The sequence below is a fragment of the Castanea sativa genome, chromosome 11, assembly GCF_040712315.1.
Source record: "Castanea sativa cultivar Marrone di Chiusa Pesio chromosome 11, ASM4071231v1".
Taxonomy (NCBI): domain Eukaryota; kingdom Viridiplantae; phylum Streptophyta; class Magnoliopsida; order Fagales; family Fagaceae; genus Castanea; species Castanea sativa.
This window is the reverse complement of record NC_134023.1, coordinates 33,580,897-33,606,612: the sequence shown is the minus strand read 5'-3', so window position 1 is coordinate 33,606,612 and position 25,716 is coordinate 33,580,897. Positions and strand designations below refer to the sequence as shown.

General features: G+C 33.9%; 1 protein-coding gene across 3 annotated transcripts; it reads right to left on the bottom strand.

Moving 5' to 3' along the window:
• Nucleotides 1-9,440: 9,440 nt before the first annotated feature.
• LOC142618091 (uncharacterized) lies at nt 9,441-12,665 on the bottom strand. 3 transcript variants are annotated; one of them, XM_075791087.1, is made up of 3 exons: nt 12,517-12,665; nt 11,129-11,492; nt 9,441-9,906 (listed from the first exon to the last, which is right to left on the bottom strand). In XM_075791087.1, the coding sequence occupies exons 2-3, from the start codon at nt 11,466-11,468 to the stop codon at nt 9,683-9,685; spliced, it is 564 nt and encodes a 187-aa protein (XP_075647202.1). In that variant the 5' UTR covers nt 11,469-11,492; nt 12,517-12,665; the 3' UTR covers nt 9,441-9,682. The 3 variants fall into 3 exon arrangements, with proteins under 3 accessions (XP_075647202.1, XP_075647203.1, XP_075647204.1); XM_075791088.1 differs by having other exon boundaries at nt 11,129-11,514; nt 12,517-12,638; XM_075791089.1 differs by lacking the exon at nt 12,517-12,665 and adding an exon at nt 12,235-12,446.
• Between the last annotated feature and the right edge of the window lie 13,051 nt (nt 12,666-25,716).

Here is a 25,716-nt window from a genome sequence, read left to right as displayed (position 1 = left end):
AACACATAATATTATGTATAACAGAACTAAAAGTTCTTATTTTAACATAATGAAGTTTCACCCAATTTTAGAAATACACAATCTAAGAAAAATACATTACAATGAAAATTTTGCTTTGTTTTAGGGTAAAAGGGTTAGAACTTTCAAGTTTCAACAAAAAATTTATCATTAAAACCATTATAAACTCTTTTTATTACTCAATTTCTATATGAGAAATTCAAATTTATGTTGAATAAAATTGACATTTATGTATATGGGTTAGACATATTCATGTTAGAATGGGTCAACCCACTTTGACATGAACCTATTTACACTAAACACTAATCCATAAAAATTCATGTTATGTTTGCAGGCCGTGGAAAATTGTGATTCTCAAATATTTATGATCTGTATCTATATCTAAATATTACTTCAACCTGTTTTGTGCAAAATGCAAACCTATATTAAAGATTATACTAAGAATTTTATGAGTTTGAAATTTTAAGTTTCTAGAATTCTTCTATTGTTTGATAAAACCGGGGGAGGGGGGAAGAAAAAGAAAAAGAAAAAGAAAAGTTGATGTTCAATCAGTCAAAGATGATCAAGTTTGAACTTTAAAGTCAAGTCTCGGATTGAGTCCTATAAAGCTGTCAAGCAATTGTGCCTTACAGAATGCTATGTAACATGTGAAGAGTGTCAAATAATGTTTTTTGTTTCTTAAAACGGCCATTCCCTTCTAGGTAAATATCTAGTTTGGCTTGGACTTTGGATTGTCTTAATTGCTAATCTTGATTTGTAGATTTTGTGGTGTTAATTACTTGGTTTTTTAGGTATGTCCAGTGGTTGTCTTTGTGATGCTGTTGGTTTGCTACCAGTTGGTATTGTTCAGCTAACCAGGCCCTTGAAGCATATGTTAGTAGACCATTTTAAGAAAATTTGTATACCACTTTCATAGGAAATATAAAAATTATAATAAAAAAAATCATTACTTCTTTTCTCTTCTTATAAAAAGTTTTTAAAAATATTTCCTAAATCAATACCCTTAGAACATCCATGAACTTTTTCCTTAATAAAAATTGCTCAATCTTTAAAATAAAAATCATTTTGACTAATTTTAGAATTGGATTTAAGGAACCATTGTATTTTGTTTGATCAGCTTTTTTGATGTTAATTTATTTATTTATAGGTGAGATTTTTTTTAGAAATGTGAGACAAAAATTGACTTCAAACAAATAAACTGACATCTTTTGAAAAAAAAAATTATTTGCTTAAAGTCGCTTTTTATGTCACCTTTAAACAAATAAGTTAACAATAAATAAGTGCTGCTGAATTCGATATCTAGCTGACCAATGCCCCCTTTTTTTCAACATTGAGCTTGTCTTCTTGTTTCTCAACCCAAAAAAAAGAAATAAAGAAAAAGAAAAAAGCTTGTCTTCTTTAACTAGTGTTGCACAAACACGGCAATTTTGGCCAAATACCCATGTTCGACATGGGTATTAGTTAGACACCCCTAAAATCTATACTCAACAAGTTCCTTTTTTTTTTTTTTATTGAAAAAAATCTGGGTACATCGCAGACATAGTCATGACACGCCGGAATCTCCCAAACACGGAAAAACTTAAAAAATAAAAATAAAAGAAAGAAAGAAAGAACAGGATTTGGACCAACATCTCTCTCTTTCCCTCAGTTCTCTAATCTAATCTGTGCGGTGTGCATTCTTGGAATAGATCGGTGACAACCGAACCCATTCCAGCTTCCAGTGACCCCAAAGCTCCTTCTCTCTCCTTCCGTCGTTTCTCTCTCTGCAGGTTTTGGGTTCTCTATCTTTTGGGCTTTCAACTCTTTCTTTCTATGTTTCTTTTTCTTTTTCTTTTTTTAAAGTTTGGCACTTAGACGCGTGTTGGATTGGGCTTACTTATTTACGTGTTATTTACTTATTTAATAGATTTAGTTTTTTTTTTTTTGGGATTTATGTTCATCTCCTTTTCCTTATGCGTGTACTATACTGGTTTAGTGGGTGTAGACAATCGATTTTGTATCTATGATTTAATCAAGGAAAATGGCTAGAATGACCATTTACATACCCAAAATTCATAATTGCATTACATGCATTAATTCATTCATTGCATATCATAAAAATGATCTTGAGATTCTAACGGTCGCAATGATATGCCCGATTTCCAAATCAGACCGTCGAATTAAAAGATATCGCATGATCAAGTTTGCACGGTCTACATGCATTTTTTTTAGGTAGAACATATAACACCCTGACCCAACTTTATAGTTAAACTATGTGTTTGAGTGGTTAATTGCCTGAATATGAATTGAATCATTGTTATGCTTGCATGTGCTCCTAGATGATAGACTAAGATAAAATCTGTTATGGGTAAGTGTTAAAAGGAGTAAAATAGCTAGATAAACTTTATGGAATTGCTAATTGAGGTGCTGAATGTATTGTTGATTCAGTAATTGAAGCTTGATAAGAGTTAGTTAATAGGCACTTCATGAACTTGTTAAGAGTTGCACTTATTGGTTAACCTGTTTGGTCATTATAAATCCTGTAATTTTCTAGGATATCTATGGGTGAAAGGTTTATTAGAAATTATTATATGATATGTTTAGTATGTGTGTATTAAATTTCATATGAAAATACCATCGTTTGGTAATTGTTTGTGAATTTACAAGAAAATGTTGCAAAGCTGTCACTGTGACAGATTCTGTGTTTACATATGATAAATTATGTATTAAATTGTATATAGTGAATTAGAATGGTAGGAGTAGTTCTTATGAATTCTAAGACACATATAGTTGTAATGGAAGTGGTCTCACAGCATTTGGATCAATATAAAAATAATAGCTTAATTTCTAAATTGCATGAAATTCTGTCAGGACAAATTTGAGCATGTTGTCTTGTATGATTTTTAGTAAATCATGGTTTTATGATTTGGATTTTAAAATGATATGGAATCTACTAGATATCCATAGGAGTGGATCTGTAAAATTTCATGAAGATTTAATGTGTTTAGATAGCCCATTTGTATTTTACAAATGAGGCATATGCTGCTGAACTGAGCAGTAAACAGTAAATGATAACTCTGACTTTAAGGATTTAATTCTAAAGTTAGGATGAATGTTTTGAGCTATAAATTAATATGCTTATCATTTGATATGTCTAGATCATGGATAAATTTTTTATGTTTCCTTGTGTAAGTTTATGCATGCACCATTGCTTCCAATCTCAAACACATTCTAAATTGATTTTAAAAGCTGTTTGACATGATTTGAATATGAACATTAAAATAATGGTTTCTCTATGATTTGGTACATCATGTTGTTTGATGGATGTATCCTGTGTTTGGGGAACCTCGTTGAGGTGGGATAAGTATTTCCTTGATTTTAAGAGATAGACTTTGAGATGAATGTGTAAGTTTATGATAAGGAGTAATTGATAGTAATAAGTTTTGATATTTGGTTTAGGTGTTACCAGTACCCAAGTCTAAGCTCCTTCGACTGTAGGCTTTCAGTTCCTCTGCTTTCATGTAAGAGATAAGTTATATGAGCATTTGATAAGTCATGAGGTTATTTTAAAGTGTATTATGTATTAAAAGGTTTTTGATTAGAGGTAAGGCATATAATCATGTTTCAGACAAAGATATGTTCATGGGCTTTTGAAACCTTATGTATATGATTTTAGCATATTGATGCTATTACTAATTTCTCAAACATGATGTTCAAAGAAAAGAATGGAAATGATATATTATTATGAAATGTTATGCAAAATAAGAATAATGTATAAGTATGAAATATTTTCGGGTTATATCCTCTGGTGATCTGAACTCGGCTAGTAGGGGTTCAATTACTGGCTTTCCATGGAAATTGTTATCTGTTTGGCCATTGAAGGTTGGAGGAAATGGGGGAGCCGATAACTCTAATCTGGACAAGGCCTCTTCCCCAATGTTCTGTGTGACGTGGGGAGGAAAAAAACCTTGAGAGGATGTGCCATCAGGCCTCCCAAAGAGGACAATATCATGCATACAACAGCACCCAAATGTGATGAGGCCTTCTCCCTAATGTTCAGTGTGACGTAGGGAGGAACAAAACCATGAGGGAATGATCTGTGTGATGTCCTAGAGAGCATAATGTCGTGCACATGCACCACAAAATAAGTACAGACCTGCTAGATATGAACTAGCCAATATGTTATAAACAGCTATATTATTTTGTTGATCCTGAGAAAATGATTTGTTTAAATGCATTATGAAAAGTTAAAAACTCTCATGAAAAGAAGTTTATGATGAAATGAAAAGCTGTTATTTAAAGATAAAAGTTTCTGAAATTTTGTTGTGCTTTAAAGATAAAAAATCTGATGAAAATGTTTTAGTGTTCTATAAAGATAAAACTTTCGATGAAAGTACAAGTTTATATTAAAAAGTTATTAGATATCTGTTTTTTAAGAAACATTAAATTATATGATTATGAAAGTTATGACAATTTATGAGAATAAATTTATAAAGAAAAGTTTTCTTATTTGTCAAGATGTTTCTAATTTAAGATAAAGTTACCAATTATTTGATTTAAGTCAAAATGATTATTTTGTAATAAGACTATATATATATGATTTTATACAATCAATATTATATTTGGTGACTTTGTAAGAAATAAAAGAAATTCAGCTTGAAAGGTTTATGTAATATTATTCTGATAAGAAAAAGGAGAACAATTATTTTCCTATGAAAAACGTATAAGTTATTATTATAGATAGTATAAAATATTGTGCATGAAAAGATGTTCTCCTATCTAAATAATCGTAAAATGAAATGATTTAATTTACATGCATTCTTATTAAATTCTTGTGTATCTTACCCTTACTGGGCTGTGTAGCTCACCCCTTCCACTCTTTCAGTCAACAGGTTTTATGTTGGAGCAAAGGGAGCCTTAGTCGAGCTTTGGAAGGAGCTGGTATTAGTTTTATATGTATAGGTCCCAAATTAGAAATTTGATGTTTAGCTTTGTAGTATTGTGTATTTTAGGATCTAATGAAAGTTGTGTACCTTAAAGTATTGAGAGATGTATTATGTGGATGTGTGTAAATTGAATGACTGGTGGACTATGTTATTCTTTGAGTACAGTGTAGATGCTCTGAATATTAAGTGAAAAGTTATATCAAGAGTAAAGAAACAAGAATTAAAAGAAAGAGGGAAGCTTTTGTAAAAGTTTTGTAAAAGTTTAGTTGGTTTTTGTTAATACCAGATTTAAGTTTGATATTAACATGCCGGTCATGGTCATAAATCTAGGTATCGGGTTTGGGACGTGACAGAACCAACCCCGTATGGCTAATTTAAATTAATTCTAATTGGCTAGACAATTAAAATTAATTAAATAATTTTGTAATTGGTTGTTAATTAGTGTCAAAAATAGGCTTACTTGCATGGGAATAAAGAGGATAATCAGATAACAATAAAATTGTGGATAATCAAGACTTTTGGAAATGATTATCTACAAAATAATCATTACTATAGAGACCTAAATCATCAAAAAAGGCATTTAATTTTTAGAGTACGGATTAAAAACGCGTCCAAGTGCAAGTCTTGGCTCAAAAAACCTAAAAAAGGAGTTCAAAGTGGAATAAAACTCAAACACAAGACCGACACCCAAAAGGGCCATTCGGCACTTTTGGAGTGCCAATTGACACAAACACAAGCCACAGCCCAAGGGCACTTGGGTTGAGATAAAACACATCTTTTTTGATTTTTTAGAGATAAGAACGCGTCCCAGTTCGTATTCTGATTATTTAGCTAAATTTTTGAACATCCCAACCTTTATAAATAAAGGATGCCTTTCAGAATTCAACACACTTTTCACGCTCTCTGACTCCCTTCTTTCTGACTCTTTTCTTTTTTTTCTCTTACGTTAAAGATGTTCTGGAAGCTTTGACCTTAGGAATTTCTTTTCTGTAACCAAAATATTTTAGGTTTCAAAGAGAATTGAGTAACTTTCTTTGAACCCTAAAATATTCCTTCACTAAGAAGAGCACGTCCATGCAAGAGGTAGTTCTTCTTTTCTTTTTATGCTCCTCTTTGTTAATTCTACTTGATGATGCATGGATAGATTTAGGATGTTTGTTATTATTTTTGATTTCTGATGTCTGATGTTATTGCCACAAGTTGTTTAAACTTTTCTTTAAATATGTCTTTATATAATTCTTTTGTTGTTATGATTTCTCCTTTGAGTCTCAAAAATCTACTAATTAACAAAGATTTTTTTTTGACTAAAACTGATCTGAATTTTTTAGATTTGATTTTTTTTAACACAGAAAAAAATATCTGTATTTTCCTTAAATATAGATTTGATTTGTAAAAAAACTCAAAACTGATTTGTATTTTCATTAAATACAGTTTTGATTTTTTTTAAAACTCAAAACTGATCTGTATTTTCATTAAATACAAATCTGATTTTTTTGACACACAAAACTGATCTGTATTTTTATTGAATATAGATCTAAATTTTTTTACATATCAAAACTGATCTGTATTTTCATTAAATACAGATCTGATTTTTTTTAACACATCAAAATTGATATGTATTTTCATTAAATACAGATATGATTTTTTAAAAGAAAAATTTTTTATCACAAAATACGGATTTTTGGAATCTAAAGAGGAAGTCAAAAGTTAAGATAGTTTTTGTTTGAATGTAACATAGATCTATTTTCATTCGTGTAGTTCATCTTCTAAAAAAAAGGGGGGGCTTTTTCTTATTTTTGTTCATAAAAAACAGATCTGATATTTTTAACGAAAACCTTGTTCTTTCTTTATCATAAAAAAAAAAAAATTGATTTTCTTCACAAAACTAATTTTTTTAATCTACACAAAAATAGATCTGGCTTTTTTTAACAAATCAAATCAATTTTTTATTTATAAAAACAAATCTGAACTTTTTTTTCTTTCTAAAAAAGAGGATACATTCATAAGATAAATTTATGTGAGTTAGTTTTGGTCAAATGTGTCATGTATGTTCAACATATCATTCATATCATGCAAAAAGGGTATATCGGTCATTAGAGTCTAGAAGACTAGACTTTGTTTGGGCAGGATAGGTGCCTAACACCTTCTCATTCCATAACCTAGCCTCCAAACTTAGTTTCTTTTGGATGGGTAGACCTCTGCTTTTTCTTTCTTTTATTTTTAAGTAGATTGTAACTAGGACAAAATGCTATGTATTCTTTTGATAGATTGTAACTAGGACTTGAAGCCTTGTATAATTCAGTTTACCAAGATTGTATTTATTTCTATTCGATCAATGACAATGAAGCATTTTGGTCATGTAATTTTGTATTTATTTCTTTCTTACTCATTTGCTGTTATTAATTAATTTAAATCCTAAAATAAACATATATTGAATATTTAAAAATATACCTAAATATATTAATTAATTAATTGCCGTACCCCCAATGTGTTGTACTCTTGTTTTTCAAGAATTACTGTATCCCCTCACCTGTACCCATACCCGCACCCATGTCAATGTTAGTGCAACCTAGCTTAAACCCATGTTAAAGTGTTAAAAATCTTTCTTCTATGAAACCATATGGCTTTTAAAATTTTCTTTTCTTCTCTACTACAGCTAACTTTTGGAGCCAATTTTTGTCAGTTACTAATATCTTTCATCCCTCTGTGAATTTTTATTCCAAAAAATTCCCACTTTCAACATTGTCGAAAATATGGAACAGAAGCTCATTTGAGAATATTTTCTATGAAAAAAGAAAAAAAGAAAAAGGAAGAATTTTGGCTCAGCTGCAAGGAGTCCAAGTGGAAATTTGCAATTGATCCTCTGATTTTCTTTTCGATCTAGAACAATAGCTTAATCTATCAATATCATGATATTCTTCCATCAACATCAGTTTTGAGTATTTTGAAAGTCTTATGTCATTTGGTTAGCAAAGTTTTTATCAACCAAATTGTAAAGGATGCTCGAACTCTTTTTTAAGGCTAATTTCTTTGATCCTTAACTAATCCTTTTTATTATCATTAATTGAATTATAAGACAAAAATGGGGTGAATTGCACCTAACCTAAGGTATTGTGCCTAAGTTTTTGAACTAGTTATTCTATATATAAATCTTTTATGCAACCTGTTTTTTAAGAATATAAGAGTACCTATCGATCATTGCTTTTCCATGCCCTCAACTGTAAACACGAATTACAAGCTAATGTTCATTACAGCATGGATAGGAAACGCCTTACTCCTCCACAATATATACTGCATTTGCTCAGCCATAATTCTCAACACTTTGCTTTAACAAATCAATTAAGCAAACTGGGACAAACACTGTACGCTAGATAATACCTCTTTCTAAGTAGGTACTACTTTCATGCAGACAGCTAATTAAAGGAGCACACCAATAGTTGAGACTTTCTGAGAAATAGTATTTGACTATTGCACTCAAGCCTTCTTAAGTTTTAGGTGGAAATGAGACAACTCTACATTGGTGTAGACTCATTAAAGTTAGGGTAAAATTTGACAATGACTCCACTCAATATCTTTCTTAAGCTTTAGGTGGAAAGAAGACAACTCTATATTTAGCATAGGCTCATTAAAGTTAGGATAAACTTTAACTATTACTCCACTTAACATCTTTTTATTAAAGTTTGGTTTGGATACAGCTTATAGCATCCACGTCTTGAGTTTTCTGCATTTTGTGTTTTTTATTTTTTTTTTTCTTCTTCTGCTGCTGCACGAGTCAAGGGGGACAAAGGCTACTGTTGATGTTACTGTGCATGAACAGTAGCCGCATTTTGCTAACTTTTCAACACATCTGTGGGTCCTGTGTACTATTCACGGAACCCACACACTTCACTTTACAAAATTTGTTTTATTAAAAATGGGTTTCACGGTACTATTCACACATTTAAAAATTATTGTGCTATAGTGTTTTCAGTTTTCAATAATAAGCTCTATCCAAATGTAAATTTTGAGAAATCCATCATTCAATTACATTTTCCTTTTATATTCTTCATTTTTGTAAAATTTCAAAAAAGATTAAAAACCAATAAATATATTATTAATCAAAATTTTAAATTTTGAACTTTTGTATTCTAAAATTATGCATAAAAAGTAAAGTATGAATCAAACAATAAATAACATCTTACTGATACAAAATTTGACATATATGTTAAGAACATAAAGAACATTAAATTTAATAGTTTGATTTTGAAAATATATAGTTATTAAAAAAATATTAAATGGAGTTGTAACCATTAGCTACAACCAAGTTTGTAGCCAACTTGCTCTTAAAGGTATGCTACCTATGTTTTTCTCTTGAGAAAATTACAGGTGAGCAACTAAGACCGGCTGCAATTGAGGCCTTGCCCAAGTAGCGGAAAATCCAATTACTCATGAGACACATTTACATATCTTTTTTTTTAGAAACACACACACACACATATATATATACAGGGAATGAGATGAGATAAGAGAATACACTCACACCCACATTTACATATCTTAATTGAAAAAAAGAGCAATCGCAATCACAATCACAAAAACAATAGCTGTGAAATTTTCACAAGAGAAACAAATTAAAAAAAAAAAATCATTCAGAGCCCGTTTATGGTAATGCTAGAAAGACAATGCTACAATCTTTCCCCAGTTCAATAATGAAAGTTAAAACCTTGAGCTCAAACCATTACATATGCCTTTAGCCCATATCACTTCCATCTCTTGAACTTATGCTTTCCAAACCCGCCATGCTTCCAGCGCTTGCCAAACTTCCCATGCTTAAATTTGCCATGTTTAAACTTTCCGTGACCAAAGCCATGGTGACCCCCATGTCCGAGATGATGAGCACCGTGTGAGAGCTGGTGAGCACCATAAACGGCAGCTGCAGCTGCAGCACCCCCTGCTAGCAATGTTCCCATGCCAGGTCCATGCCCTGTGAGAATTATCTATCAGCAATAATCACCATGAACAAAGTGGAATGGTAGTTACAACTCTACTACCAACCTCATCTCTTCTGAGGTTTATAAAGCATTTATAAGATATCGTTCCATTTGGCTAATATATTACATATACACTGAAAGCACTCTATTAAATGCTTGTGGTCTATTCAAAAGTCAATTAATTTTTCTTCCAGTGCTAACGTCGGAAAATTGAATGGTAACATACCCAACATCAGAAGACATACTACAATGATGAATTTTTCATTAGATATAATATATTCATAAGATTCTTAAATTACCAGCAAGGACACCAACTAAATACAATCTTTAGGCTTTCATCAGAGGAAGAGAGCACCCTCTGGCCCTTTTCTGCTACATTTGTAACAATAGAAAGAAAGGATGGACCATTAAGGTCCTCTAAGACTGAAATGAGGATTGAGATTTGCATATAACAATTTCATATAAGAAAAATAAGTGAGACAAAATGCATTAACTTTTTCAGTAAAATAAATGGCATGTTACAGAAGTTATTAAAATGTTTTCATTGACCTTTTTAAGGGTGCAATGTTTAGAAACATCCCAAAATATAATAGTGGACAAAGAAAATGAGATGGAGGGAACATTATACATAGATTTTTTTAGATACAATAGAATTTTCACCTAAGGCGTCTATTCCATAATGATTGCTCTTTATCATTAGGCCAAAACACTAATTGATGAAAAAAGACTTTACCAATTAACTAGACCCATAACATTATTCAAGGTTTAGTTAGAAAGATATATGACATATATTGAAAGACCTAAAATAAAATGACGAAACAGATTTAGAAGACATAAACAACAAAAGAACAAATAATCCATGGCCAGTATTTGATATTCAGATATATTTTTAACTTATTAAGGTTTCTAACTTATTAAGGTTTCTAACTTTCTAAAACACTAGATCTTTTTTTTTAAAAACATATAAACTCCCTTTTTTTAATAAGAAAAATAAGCTTTTATCCCAAACACATCCAATTCTGTCTCTTATCCATATACTATCATATCCCATATACGTGAGAACAACATTAATTTTCTTATTTAAGGATACATATTCAATACATATCCCACCATATCCTGATGCAAGCATATAAAATATAAAAATATATATATATATATATATATATATATATTATATGTATTCATGCTTTGTAGATGAGAGGAGATTAGATATACCTGAATGATATGGAGGAGCTGATGGAGTCGGATAGCTATATGGTGGAGGGTAACCACCTGGGGGAGGATAGGCTGGTGGAGGGTAACCACCTGGGGGAGGATATCCAGCAGGGGCATATCCACCTGGGGGAGGATATCCAGCTGGTGGGTAGGCCTGTGGGGGATATCCTTGTGGAGGATACCCTTGTGGAGGATATCCATGTGAAGAGTGTCCTTGCGGAGGGTATCCATGTGAAGAGTGGCCTTGTGGAGGGTAGTATCCTCCAGCATACCCAGCAAGATGTGAAAACATCCCTCTGTCATCAGAGTCATGACCATGCTTATCCTTACCACCTCCCATTTTTTATACAAATTGGAATTTGTTCTACAGAATTGCAAACACTAGGCTGTTAAAAAGCCAATGTGAAATTGAGATATCATCCACACACACAAGGGAAAACAAGCACTTCAACTAAAGCAATCAAATGGGAGGAAGCCCATAAATGTTTTAAGAGTTCAAGACTATTTTGTTTAGTGAAAGTATAAGAGAAAAGACAATGGCAAAACGAAGACTTAGTTGAGCAATTCTGAACATTCTCCCTTCTTCTTGAAGAAATCAAGCAAAGCATAAAAAGGAAAGATATAATAACAATGAAAATGATCTTTACTTAAAACATACAAAAAAGGTTATACTCAGCGCGTAAAACTCCCACTTTTGCAAGGTATAGGAGAGGCGATTAGTAGGCCGCCCTTTTTTTCTTGGATAGATACAACCAAAGAAGTTGAATATTACCTCTTTCCTCTTTCTTACTGCAAATACTATTGATTAATAATTGAAAAAATTTGGGTTCAGAATTTTCCCAGAGTTTTGATTTGGGGGGAGCACATGGGCATGGTTTCATAAAAAAAAAAAAAATTTAAAAATCCAAAAACAGCCGAAGATCACACAAAATAACAATAACTAATGAACAAAATTCACCCATTTACAATATACTCATGTCACACAAACAAGAACACAAGATCAGGCAAATTGGCTCATCAGTTATGACTATTATTATTATTATTTTATGAAAAATAACAAAAGATTTGACATTTATGGGGTTTACTCCATAAAGATTGCAACTTACCGTCAAATGAGTTTCTTTTTTGTGTAATAAGTGACTTATTCAACAGATGAGGAAACTGGATCCCATTATATTATGGGAAAAGTTTATCAAATTCACAAAAACCAAGTTATAATGCTACGATTCATTACATAGAAACATACCCAGATTCCCTTTAAAGATAATTTAAAAAAAAAAAAATTCTTGAATGTATTACTATTTGATCATACAATACAATAACAACAACGGAATGGAAATTTGTGAAACATGAAAAAGAAAGGACAGAAAGAGAGAGAGAGGGCTGACCCAGTTGCCTTAGTTAAATGAATAGTGCTTTGATTACAATTTACAAAACGGAGAGTGATCTCAGACTTTTCATTTTCCAGGACCTGTTTCAACTGCACCACAACCACTTCTTTTCGTTACGTTTGTTTTATACTACTCTGTTTTTTTTTTTTTTTTTGTTATTATCGTTCAATTTATTAGTACGCCGTACGCAAAAATAATTTATTACTACGCGTGGGGAATACGCGTCTACGTATTCTTCCCAAATAAAGCTGTATGATTAATTGTACCATTCTCAAATATATTTATAAGATTAATGCTAGACATATAAACTATTTTATAAAAAAATTTACAAATTGCTTGACGTGATGAGTAATTATTTATAAATAAAAAAGTGATATTAATGATGGATTTAGATGAAAATCAAGAAAAAGTTGACCATATCAGCAATTGGTAAAGATGTTATAAAATAGTTTATGGTTATACTATTACTCTATATATAATATTTTTATTTAAGAGTATTTACATCAATTTATTTTTTATATAAAAATAAAGACAGTATGGAGAGAGAAAAAAAAGTTCTAACATAAAGATTATAATTTTTTCTAAGAGATTTTAGGTCGTGTGAAAATTTCAATTTATTTTAGCAATAATTTTTTTTTCTTTTTAAATTTCTTTCTCTTCACATATTACAACACCATTCACCCTCTTTCTCCATTTTTAGAGACACAAAGAATGATTAAAAAATGCAAAAATACACAATTACAATAGCCGTGTAAATTCTTAATTTTTTTAATTGTTTCTTTCTCTTGACACATCTGACATCACAACACCATTTACTCTCTTTCCTTATCATCGGAGAAACGTATAGGATGAATAGAAAATGTAAAAACATAACTACAATAGTCATATAAATTTACATGGTTAATGTTGCTAAAATGGAAATTGTACCATAGATGAATAATTTTACACATACTAAGTCCACCATTTATTTTTGAAAAAAAAAAAAAAAAAACTCACCGTTAATATCATTTTTTTAATCCATTAATATCAACTTTTCACTTAGTCACTTATGATCTATTGTGAAAATATTATATATAGTAAGCCACAAAGATCAATGCACGCGTGACTAATGATAATTGGTTAGATAAATGTACATGATCCTAAAATGTTGTCAAAATTCGCTGCTCAAATACGTGTGATAAATTGATTTGATGTTGTGTCAATAAAAGCGAGAGTTGGAGATAATTGCCATAATAAACACAACTTCATGGTGATTGTAGTATCACTCAATATTCTGATTCTCCACTTCTTCTTCTTCTTTTTTTTTTTTTTTTTTTTGAAAGCTGATTCTCCACTTCCAATGGTCTAAACTCTAAAATGGTATGGACGTTGTTCCTTCTTCCACAACTCTAATTCAGTCATCCACCCATAAGTCCTTTTATTATTTTTTTCAAAAAAAAAAAAAAAAAAAACCAAAGATGGTTTCAATCCATTTGATTAAAGGGTAGAAAAGTGAAAAGAAAAAAAAGAGAAAAAAAAAATATAGAAAAGTAAGAGGATAGAAAAGATTCAGTTTCTTTTCAAATATGTTTAAATGGGAGGATAGAAACATGAAAAAATGAAAAACTATAGAAAACGAAGTTAATATCAATTCACAATTATGTCACTATAAAATAAAATAAAAAAGACAACACAATTTTTTAATTAAAAAATTATGTACCGACACTTTCACTTTTTTTAAAATTTTTTTAAAAGATCAAGCCAAAAGATCCAAAATTGGTCGAAAAAAAGAGAATGAAAGAAACCAATAAAAGCAAAAAGAAAGAAAAAGACAATGTGAGCTGGGCACCCCCAAAAAAAATGAACAGTAGAATAAGTTTAGCAAAAAAAAAAAAGAACAGACAAAAATAAAAAGAAGAAAAAGACAAAAATTTACTTATTGCTTGGGAATGACATTTTTGTCAAAAAAAAAAAATTCCCTTTCCATTTTTTTTTCTAGTATGGGGAGATCAAACTTTAGTGGGTTGGGAGAGAAAAAAGCCATGCCCCCACCATTTTTTCTCTTCCTTCTCCTCTCAACCAAACACTTCTCTTACCTATTTTCTTTTCTTCTTCTTCTTCTTCTTCTTCTTTTTTTTTTTATTTTTTTTTATTTTTTTTCCATCCTCCCCAAAATTAACCCCACCATTTTGAACTCAAAATTTTTTGTTTTGACAAATACTCAAAAAATATCAATTAAGTTACAAGGTTCTCTATATCCGCTTTTAATTACTACCTACTAGATACTATTAATTAATTGCCTTGCAGTAAAAAACAGTGCTAATTTATTAACTTAATTATTTTGTATTTGAGATATGTTTTGTGATGTTGTCATAGTTAAAGAATACATTAAGGATATTTTAGTTTTAATTCTACACAATTCTATTACAACTTATAGAGGTGACCGGTTGATAATGAGTTTTAGATTGATCAATGAATGACACCACTTTTTGTATACTATTTGATGAAAAACTCAGTAACCATTGAGTTGAGTCTCAGTAATGATCACGAGAAGAATAAAGTTTATACAAACAAAACACAGAGAAGGAAAGTCTGAGAAAGAGAAAGAAAATGCGAGAGAGAGAGAGAGAGAGAGAGAGAGAGAGAGAGAGAAACTAATTGTGTTCAATTGCATAAAATTCTAGATAGATTACACAGACACTCATTGAGCTATTTATATACAACAATTCTAAGCTAATCACACTTACTTAACTGCCCCAAACTATGCGGATCAAATTCCTAGAAATTAGGGATTTGGTTAAGCTGAAGGTAACAACTCTTCGCGCCAACATTAACAGATATTTTGGGCAAGGTGTGATGCGCACCGTTTCATTAAGTGACAAAGGAAACCAATAAGTAAAATGGTGCGTTGGATAATACTCAAAACTATTAATGAAATGGTGCGTATTGATTTTCAAAGCTATTAGTGAAACGGTGCGTATTATGCCAAACTATTATGTATATTGAATTATGAAGGAGCCCAAAAAAGAGGGTAAATTATACTAATTAATTATATATATATATAGCATTGTGCTACTTAGAGCATTAGCATTGGTGGTGCTAAAAAGCTATATTGCTATTTTTAGCACCACCAATATTAAAAAACAGGTTGCAATAATGGTGTTGTAGCTAAAAATTTTTAACTTCTTGCTACAGTGCACAGCCACCTATAGATGGCTGTGCACTGTAGCAAAAAAACTAAACCAAAAATATTATTTTATTATAGATGGCTGTGTACTGTAGCAAAAAAACTAAACCAAAAATATTATTTTATTACACTTCCACGCTCTCTTTCTCCCCTGCACGTTCATCTTCTTCTTCTTCTTCTTTTTTTCCTCTTTCTCTCCTGCACTCTGTTTTCTTCTTATTCTTTGTTTTTTTTTTCCTCTTTCTCCCTTGCACACTATTTTTCAACTAATGACTCCTAGCTCTCTTTAGTTGTTAGATTTGATATGTTGGGTTGTTTTATGGGTTTTGCAAATTGAAATTTTGTGAATTTTTTGTTTTCTTTTCTTTTTTTGCAAATTTATGTGTTAGTGTGTTCAAATTAGATTAAATATAAAAGGCCAAACCCACTGCAATAGTGGTTGTGATGGTTGTTTATTGTAGTTGATATATTATTTTATTGTATTGTTTATACTATTTTATTGTGTTGAAAGTTAAAATAAAACCACTTATGTTGGGTGTTTTGTAAAATGAGAAAATAAAATAAATAAAATAACTTTTTATGGTGTCAAATAACTAAATTTATAGCTCCACTAATATGAATACTCTTATTTACTAAGACAAGGCCCTTTGAAGTTTGAACTTTCGCAATTCATACGTTAATGATGTAGTAGTTCAATGCTTTCACTTTTTGGTTTGATTAGGGAAGTTGATCCATTTTGACTTTGCTATACTATTGGTTTTTGGCTGAAACTACCTTGCAAATGCAAAGTCGTTGGCTTTTAATGTTCTACTTACAACAAAACTTAGGTACAGTACTTTATGTACTGTTTCTTAAGTTCTCCTCTTAAGATTCAACCATTTCACTACTTAACTAAAAAATACACTTTTATCCCATAAGAAAAAATCCACATGGCTGAATCTTAATATGAGAGTCTAAGGAACAATACCTAAGTACTGTACCTAAGTCTTGTCATTCTACTTTTTTTATTTGATAAACACACACACACACACACATATATAGGGGAAGGGAAAGATGAATGGGAATGAGATAAGTGAATACACTCACACGCCAACACCAAAACTGTATATGACAATTAATATCGCGAGGCAAGTGATAAACCCCTTCTACTTATTCAACCAATCTTTTACTATTCTATAAATCTTCATAAATATTTAATCAAGTCTCGTGCCATTTCCTTAAATGCGAAGAAACGCATTATATTAGGCATTTGCTACAAAGTACAAAGTACAAACTATGAGGAAAGTTCCTCAAGTTGTTGCTGAAATTAAAGGATAAATAATGTAGAGATGTGGAAACGTGAGAAAAAAGAAAAGGGAAAATACAAGACGGTTATGTAGTTTCGTCTAACAGCCTATGTTCACAATATAAAATCCTGGCAATTACATCTTTTTCATATGATGAAGTGTAAATTACATAAGGTTAGATTTTGATGAGTTTTGAACAAGAAGTGGGCCTCTTGGACCATTACATAAAATAATACAAACTCAAATATATCTTTAATGGTTTTTTTTTTTTTTTCAAATAGAAGATAACTATTTGAAAATTAGGAATCCAACAACTCTGTCAATGTCTGGTACATATTTATATGATAAAAAAATTTGCTGACTTGTCGGATGAAGAAAAGATTTGTATCATCCTCAGTACAACCAAAATAAAAACTACTTTATTCTCAAATTAATAAATAAATATAAGCTACTTATTTAAATCATGCGTACAAGAGAAATAAAGAAGAACCAAATTAGTCCTAGGGATTAGGTAAAGTCTTCAATAAAGATGATATGTAAATCCCACTTATTGAAATACAAGGCTTAATACAAGTGAGAAGTAAGTCCTAATTCATTTCATAGAAAACTCATGGAAGCTACCGTTTTGTTTGTTTGGACAATGTGTTCTCAAGAATTAAGAAGATGGCCCCACACATTCACCTCGTCCAGGTGGGAACAAGACCCTTTCCATAAACAATTCCCCTTTTTTAATGTGTTTTTCCATGCTAAAGACATTGTTCTCTGCTATTGCTCAAGGGACTTGAATTTGATTATAATCTAATATAATCTAATAATTTGAACTTTTTTTTTAAAAGAAATTCTTGTGTTGATGTATGGTCTTTTAAAGTTGTGATTCCCTAGGTTGACAAAACTAAACAAATTCGGATTAATGTGCGTTTGGATGCAATTTTTAAAAAATTGGTGATTTCTTATTTACTGAAAATTGGATGTATAATTGTATCTTGAAAAATTACAACTAGAAAGTGCTCTATATATGCAAATATACTAAAAAAGTTTAAGAAAAGGACAACAGAAAAAAATTTTATCAAAAGATAGATTTTAGTAGTTTATATGTTAAATGTGTGACAAAAAGTTAAAAACTAACTTATTTTCAAAAAGTCAGAAGTTGAATTATTTGTAAAAGAGTTAAGACAAAAAGCAAAAAACTTTTAGCAAATAAGTAAAAGTCAAATGCATTGATCTTCTTTAAACAAACTTTAATCAAATTTGTAGGGACATTGGGCCCAGTAATTTATAAAGGATGACTCAAAAAATCTCTTGGGCTAAAAACTCAATCCGAGGACATCAAATGAGTTAGGGGTACATGAATGTACCTCGTAAAGAAAAGGTTAGGGGAAGATGTGATAACGTGTGGACAAATTATGTCCGAGGAAAGCTTTGTCCTCGGATAGTAAAGCCGAGGTCATAGGAAGAGATGTTTAATATCCCCAGAGCATGTTATAGAAATTCCTATAGGTACGGGAAGACACGGTACACGTGGAGGACAACAGGGAGGGCGGTGGGATATCTAAGGTAAAGTTGCTACCACCGCCCATACTTTAAAGACTCTGCGATTGATATACTGACTACATTAATGGAGAAATGGGACCTGAACATGAGGTTTGGAACTTGGTCCCTGATCCTAGAGGACTTCAGGGAAATTTGATGGGACAAGTATCTAAAACCAGCATTATGACCATGAGGTGGAAGATGAGAATGGACGAGAGAGGAAGGATAAATAAGAGAAGAGACCTTCGGAAGATAGGGGGCTTTTCTTTGAGAAGAGAAAGAATAGTGTAAACCATTGTAATCAACCTTAAGAAGCAAGATTATAAACTATCCTCGGATTGTGTCCGAGAAGGAGCTTTCATTCATATTATTTCATATAACTCCTTATTTGTGTCATTGGGCCCAAGGCCTTTTCTTCCTTTATTGTTTAAACCACCTTTGAAATCTAAATATCAAGCCCACTCTCTACAAATTTATTGTAAAGAGGTCTTTCAAGCCCTTTCCCTTTGGATCGTGGATTGGGAGTTCGAATTGTGTCCTTACAATTGGCGCCGTCTGTGGGGATTTAGTCTTTGAAGAAGTTTAAAACATCATGGTGGGATCAGAACCACAACACCATGCAGAGTCTGTGGGTTTTCAGGACGAGGATCACTCCTTGCATCCTGATCACGAGGAGAATCGAGAAGGTAGTGTGCATACTACGCACACTACCAGAAGTAGGAGTCATTCACAAGGGGGAAGCAGAGTTCTTCATGAGGAAAATACCAAGGCTATGCAGAAAGAAATTGACAGCTTAAAAAGGAAATTACGTCATGAAAGGCGAAGGCGAACTCCTTCTATCTCCGATCCCTCTTCGGAGGGTTCCGAGGATGACAATTACAGGCAGAGGTCCAGAACTCCCTTAGATGAATCTTTCTCTTGCGATGAGGACAACCTGCATGGGCGGCAGGGTAGGAACTATTCTTCTAGGGGCTTGGGAAATAATGCAATGGGCAGGGCGTTACACCAAATCTCCAAGTCACCCTTTACACGCAAGTTGGAGGAAGGGAGGCTACCTCAGCGCTTCACACAACCGGCCTTCACTATTTACAATGGCCGAACGGATCCTGTGGAGCATGTGAGCCATTTCAGCCAAAGGATGGCAGTACATTCCAAGAATGAGACTTTGATATGCAAGATTTTTCCCTCCAGCCTGGGGCCCGTGGCCATGAGATGGTTTGATGGCTTGAGGGCAGGCTCTATCAATTCTTTCAAGGAACTTACTAGGGCGTTTAGCTCTCGTTTCATCACATGCAGTAGAGTTCCTCGGCCTTTGGATTCATTATTATCCATGGCCATGAAAGAAGGGGAAACCCTGAGAACGTATTCAGACAAGTATTGGGAGATGTTCAATGAAATTGATGGGGACTTCGATGATGTGGCAATAAGGACCTTCAAGGTCGGCCTACCTACGGAGCATGACTTGAGGAAATCTTGACAAAAAAGCCTGTCAGAAGCGTGTGTCGGCTCATGGATCGCATCGATGAGTACAAAAGGGTTGAATAAGATCAGCAGTAAGGAAAGGGTAAGGCGAAGGTTATCCCTTAGGAGAGGAGGGATTTCAAGTCGGACAGATACAACAACAACAGGCCTGCAAGGGATTTTTCCGGACAAGCCGGTCCTACAGCCCCGCAGGTGGTCAACACCGTTTTCAAGGAACCGGTGTAGCAATTGTTGGAGAAAATCAGGCATGAGTCATACTTCAAGTGGCCTAATAAAATGGCAGGGGACCCTTTGAGACGCAATCAAAATCTCCATTGCCATTATCACCAGGAGAGGGGTTATACTACCGAGGATTGTCAAACTCTGTGGAATCATTTGGAGCAATTGGTTAAGGAGGGAAAGTTGAAGCAATTCCTGTATCAGCCTAATGGGCAAGGAAACCACTCAGGGGCGGCAAACCACGGTGGTTCTTCGTCAAGGCCTCCTCTAGGTACAATCAATGTTATTTTCACGGCACCTGGCCAAGGAATCAAGGGATCAGCCGAAGAGGATTAAGGCGAATATCCTACCAGTTTTGGGTTTCTCGGAAGAGGACAAAATCGGGACTATCCAGCCACATGATGATGCCTTAGTTCTTACCCTAAGAATAGGGAATTATGATGTAAAGAAGGTGATGGTCGATCAAGGCAGTGGCGCGGATATCATGTACCCTGACCTATTTAAAGGGCTAAATTTAAACTTGAAGATCTTATGGCTTATGACTCTCCCTCGATAAGCTTCGAGGGAAAGGCTGTCATACCAAAGGGACAAATTAGGCTGCCTGTACAATCAGGCCAGAGGTGGTAGACGTAGATTTCATTGTAGTGGATGCCTATTCTCCCTATACGGCTATTGTGGCAAGACCTTGGTTGCATGCTTTGGGTGCCGTTTCCTCAACCTTGCATGTCAAAGTTAAGTTTCCTTCTGGAGATCAGGTGGTGGAACTGCTTGGGAGTCAGTCTGTGGCTTGACAGTGTGTCACGGCTGCAATTCTGCGTCAACTTGAATCGGAGTCCTCGGCCTCGGCTAGCGGAAAGTCATAGCAATCAAAGCTTTTGGCCACTACCAAGGTAGATGAACTTGCATGTGAAGAATTGGAGAGGATTCTCATAGACGATGACCCTAAAAAATTCTTTCAGGTGGGGGTTCAATTGCCACAGGAAGAGAAGACAAAGCTGATTTTGTTTTTAAAGAAAAATATGGATGTATTTGCATGGAATGCTTACGAGGCCCCTGGGGTCGATCCGAGTTTCATTTGTCATCATTTAAAAGTCAATCCAGCTATAGTTCCAAGGAGGCAACCACCTCGGAGATCTTCCAAGGAGCATTCTGAAGCTGTAAAAGAAGAAGTGCTCAAACTCAAGAAGGCGGGTGCTATCAAAGAAGTTTTTTTTATCCTGAATGGTTAGCTCATATGGTGGTGGTGAAGAAGAAGAATGGGAAGTGGAGAGTTTGTGTGGATTTCACAGATTTAAACAAAGCTTGTCCGAAGGATTCTTTCCTAATGCCTCGGATTGATCAGTTGGTAGATGCTACTGTTGGGCATCCTCGGATGAGTTTTCTTGATGCTTTCCAAGGTTACCACCAAATACTTTTAGCTATAGAGGACCAAGAAAATACTGCATTTGTCACTCATACACGAAATTATCATTATAAGGTGATGCCCTTTGGTTTGAAAAACGCAGGGGCTACCTATCAAAGGATGATGACAAGGATGTTTGAGCCACAGCTGGGAAAAACTATCGAGGTATATGTAGATGACATGGTAGTAAAGAGTAAAGCAGTTTCTAGGCATTTGGAAGATCTAGACAACACGTTTCAAACGCTGAGAGAGTACAAATTGCAACTCAATGCCTCTAAATGTTCTTTTGGTGTAGGGTTGGGCAAGTTCCTAGGTTATATGGTAACTCACCGGGGAATTGAGGTGAATCTTGCTCAGGTCAAAGCCATTAGCAACTTACACCCACCTCGAAATCCTAAAAAGGTTCAAAGATTAACAGGAATGACAGCTGCCCTCAATTGATTTATTTCTCGGTCCGAGGACAGATGCAGGCCTTTCTTTCAATTGCTGAATAAATGGAAAGGTTTTGAATGGACCGAGGAGTGTGCGGTGGCTTTTCAACAGCTTAAAGAATATCTTTCGTAACCATCCGTTATGTCTCGACTAGAAATTGATGAAGTTCTGTTCGCCTATATTGCAGTAGCTAATCATGCAGTAAGTTTGGTTCTTATACGGGATCATGATAACGTACAGAGGCCAGTTTATTACGTAAGCAAGTCTCTGCATGAGGCCGAGGTAAATTATTTACCATTGGAGAAAGAAATCTTGGCGGTGGTGCATGCTACTTGAAGGCTTCCCCATTACTTCCAATCTCATACAGTTGTTGTCCTAACACAACTCCCTCTTAAGTCTATACTTCGAAGTGCGGATTATACGGGGAGAATTGCCAAATGGGGAACTATCTTAGGGGCTTTCGATATCAAGTATATGCCTCGCACCTCTATAAAGGGGCACGCCATTGCGGATCTTGTGGCGGAGTTTGCTGAGCCCTCATTAGAAGAGTCTATTAAAGGATCAGGCATGGACAAAAAATCAGTAGACATGATTTTGTGCAAAGAGCCACCATTGTGGAAAGTGTATGTTGATGGAGCAGCAAACCAAAGAGGATCTGGGGTGGGATTAGTTTTGGTATCCCCTGAGGGAATTACTTTTAAGAAATCTTTGAGATTAGGGTTCTCGGCCACCAACAATGAAGTAGAATATGAAGCCATCCTCGCTGGAATGAACATGGTTTATAAGATGGGAGGGAAGATAGTACAAATGTCCTCGAACTCACTATTAGTAGTAGGCCAAGTGGAAGGGAAGCTAGAGGCAAGAGATTCAAGAATGCAAGGATACCTAACCCAGGTCAGGTATATGCAATCCAAATTTGAGTCCTTTTCTTTATTGCATGTGTTCAGGTGTGGGAATACTCATGCTGACTCCTTAGCCACACTCGCAACATCCTCGGTGCAAGGCCTACCTCGGGTCATCCTTGTTAAAGATCTGTGGAAACCCAATGGGACGAATAATAATGCCACTCGAATTCTTCAAATTAGGACAGGGCCTAGTTGGATGGATCCAATTGTGACATTTCTCAAAGATGATGTCTTGCCTAAAGAAAAGTCCGAAGCAGATAAAATTCGCAGGAAAGCTCCTCAGTTCTGGCTGTCTGAGGATCAGAAATTATACAAACGCTCTTTTTCGGGACCATATCTGTTATGTATTCACCCAAAAGCAACGAATTTACTTTTGGAAGAATTACATGAAGGGATCTGCGAAAGCCACACCGGAGGAAGGTCTTTAGCTCATAGAGCCCTTACTTAGGGCTATTGGTGGCCCAATATGCAGAGAGAAACACAGGATTATGCGAAGAAATGTGACCAATGTTAAAGATTCGCTCCTAACATACATCAACCAAAAGGTGTTCTTAATCCTCTGTCTAGCCCTTGACCTTTTGCTCAATGGGGCTTAGACATTGTTGGACCTTTCCTAAAAGCAGCAGGAAATAGGCAATGGCTTCTCGTCGGAACGGATTATTTCACCAAATGGATTGAGGCTGAGCCATTGTCAAATATCAAGGAAATGGAAGCAAAAAAGTTTGTATGGAAGAACATTGTCACCAGGTTTGGAATCCCCTATTCTCTTATTTCAGATAATGGTCTACAATTTGATAGTAAAGCCTTTAGGAAATACTGTGGTGATCTAGGTATCATGAATAGATATTCCACTCCCGCTTACCTTCAGGAGAATGGGTAAGCCGAGGCTGTCAATAAAGTGATAGTTAATGGGCTCAAGAAAAGGTTGGGTGATGCTAAGGGAAGATGGGTGGAAGAACTGCCACATGTCTTGTGGACGTATCGAACTACACCACGAAGGTCCACAAGAGAAACACCCTTCTCCATGAATTATGGAGCCGAGGCAGTAATACCTCTAGAAACTGGGTTCCCAACACTAAGGAAGAACTCCTTCAGTCCAGACAGCAACGATAATCTATTGGAGAGAAATCTAGACTTAGTTGAAGAACGACGAGAGAATGTCATGGTTCAACTAGCTTACTATCAACACAAACTCAAACAGGGGTATGATTCTCATGTCAAACTACGGCCTCTTGCACCTGGGGACCTGGTACTGAGGAAAGTTTTGGGTACAACAAAGAACCTAGCATGGGGAAAATTGGGGCCCAACTGGGAAGGACCTTATCGTATTACTTCGGTCGCAAGCATAGGGGCTTATAATCTTGAAGATCTAGATGAATATGCTGTACAACGTCCCTAGAATGTAAATAACCTACGAATGTACTATTATTAAATGTAAGGCACTTCGGCCATTTTTATTAACACTATATTGCGTTCATTATATTCGTTTATCTAAATATCAAACTGAAACTTGGTATGCCTGTGTCCTCGGACCACATACCTCGTCTAAATTGATATATTTTTTTATCAAGTGTTAAATAGAACATTAGTTATGTCGGGTCCTCGAATCATCTACTTTGGGAAAATTAACATTTCAATTCTTTCACTAAGTGTCAAACTGAAACTTGGTATGACTGTGTCCTCGGACCACATACCTCGTCTAAATTGATATATTTTTCATCAAGTGTTAAATAGAGCCTTAGTTATGTCTGGTCCTCGGATCATCTACTTTGGGAAAATTAACATTTCAATTATTTTTCATTAAGTGTTAAACAAAACCTTAGTTATGTCTGGTCCTCGGATCATCTAATTTGGGAAAATTAACATTTCAACTATTTTTCATTAAGTGTTAAACAGAACCTTAGTTATGTCTGGTCCTCGGATCACTTACTTTGGGAAAATTAACATTTCAATTATTTTTATTAAGTGTTAAACAAAACCTTAGTCATGTCTGGTCCTCGGATCATCTACTTTGGGAAAATTAACATTTCATTTCTTTTTACTAAGTGTTAAACAGATTCTTAGTTATGTTTGGTCCTCGGATCATCAACTTTGGAGAAATTAACATTCTTTTTCTTTTCATTAAGTTTCAAACCGAAGCTTGGTATGCTTAGATCATTGAATCATATGCCTTATTTAAGTATTTAACAAAACTTATATCTTAAAGTCTCCCTGAGATATTGATAAATAGATAAAAATCCATGAACATCACTTAATGCATCTACATATGTGTTGAACATGTTTATGGTATAAAATTCAATCCAGGTTGTTGCTTTGACTTTAGTAAGTTAACAAGGGTAAAAGGATTGATGTTCTAAATATATCAAAACCAGTATGAAGTGGTATGATCAAGGCAAAACAAAGGCAAAAAACATCAAAACAAAGAAATAGAACTTGTGCTTTCATTAAAGTAAAAATTCTTTGGAATTACAAAAATACTTGCAAATTTATTAGAATTACACTAAGAAGAAATAAAGAAAATGATAAGGACAAGAGGAGAACAGTCACTGCTTCAACTTTATCTTCAAGGGGCCTTTAGGGTCTTGAGGAAGTTGAGGCTGCACTGAAGACTCATCGGCAATTCCTTTGCCTTTTGGATCATCCTTCAAAGTTATCGGATTCGCTTTATCACCCAGCACGTCCTTGGAAGACTCATTAAGGTCATTTGAGGGCTGTGTGTCCTCTAATGCCTTTCCTTCTATTGGATCAGCTTGCTTGGGGAGTTGATCTTCAGCA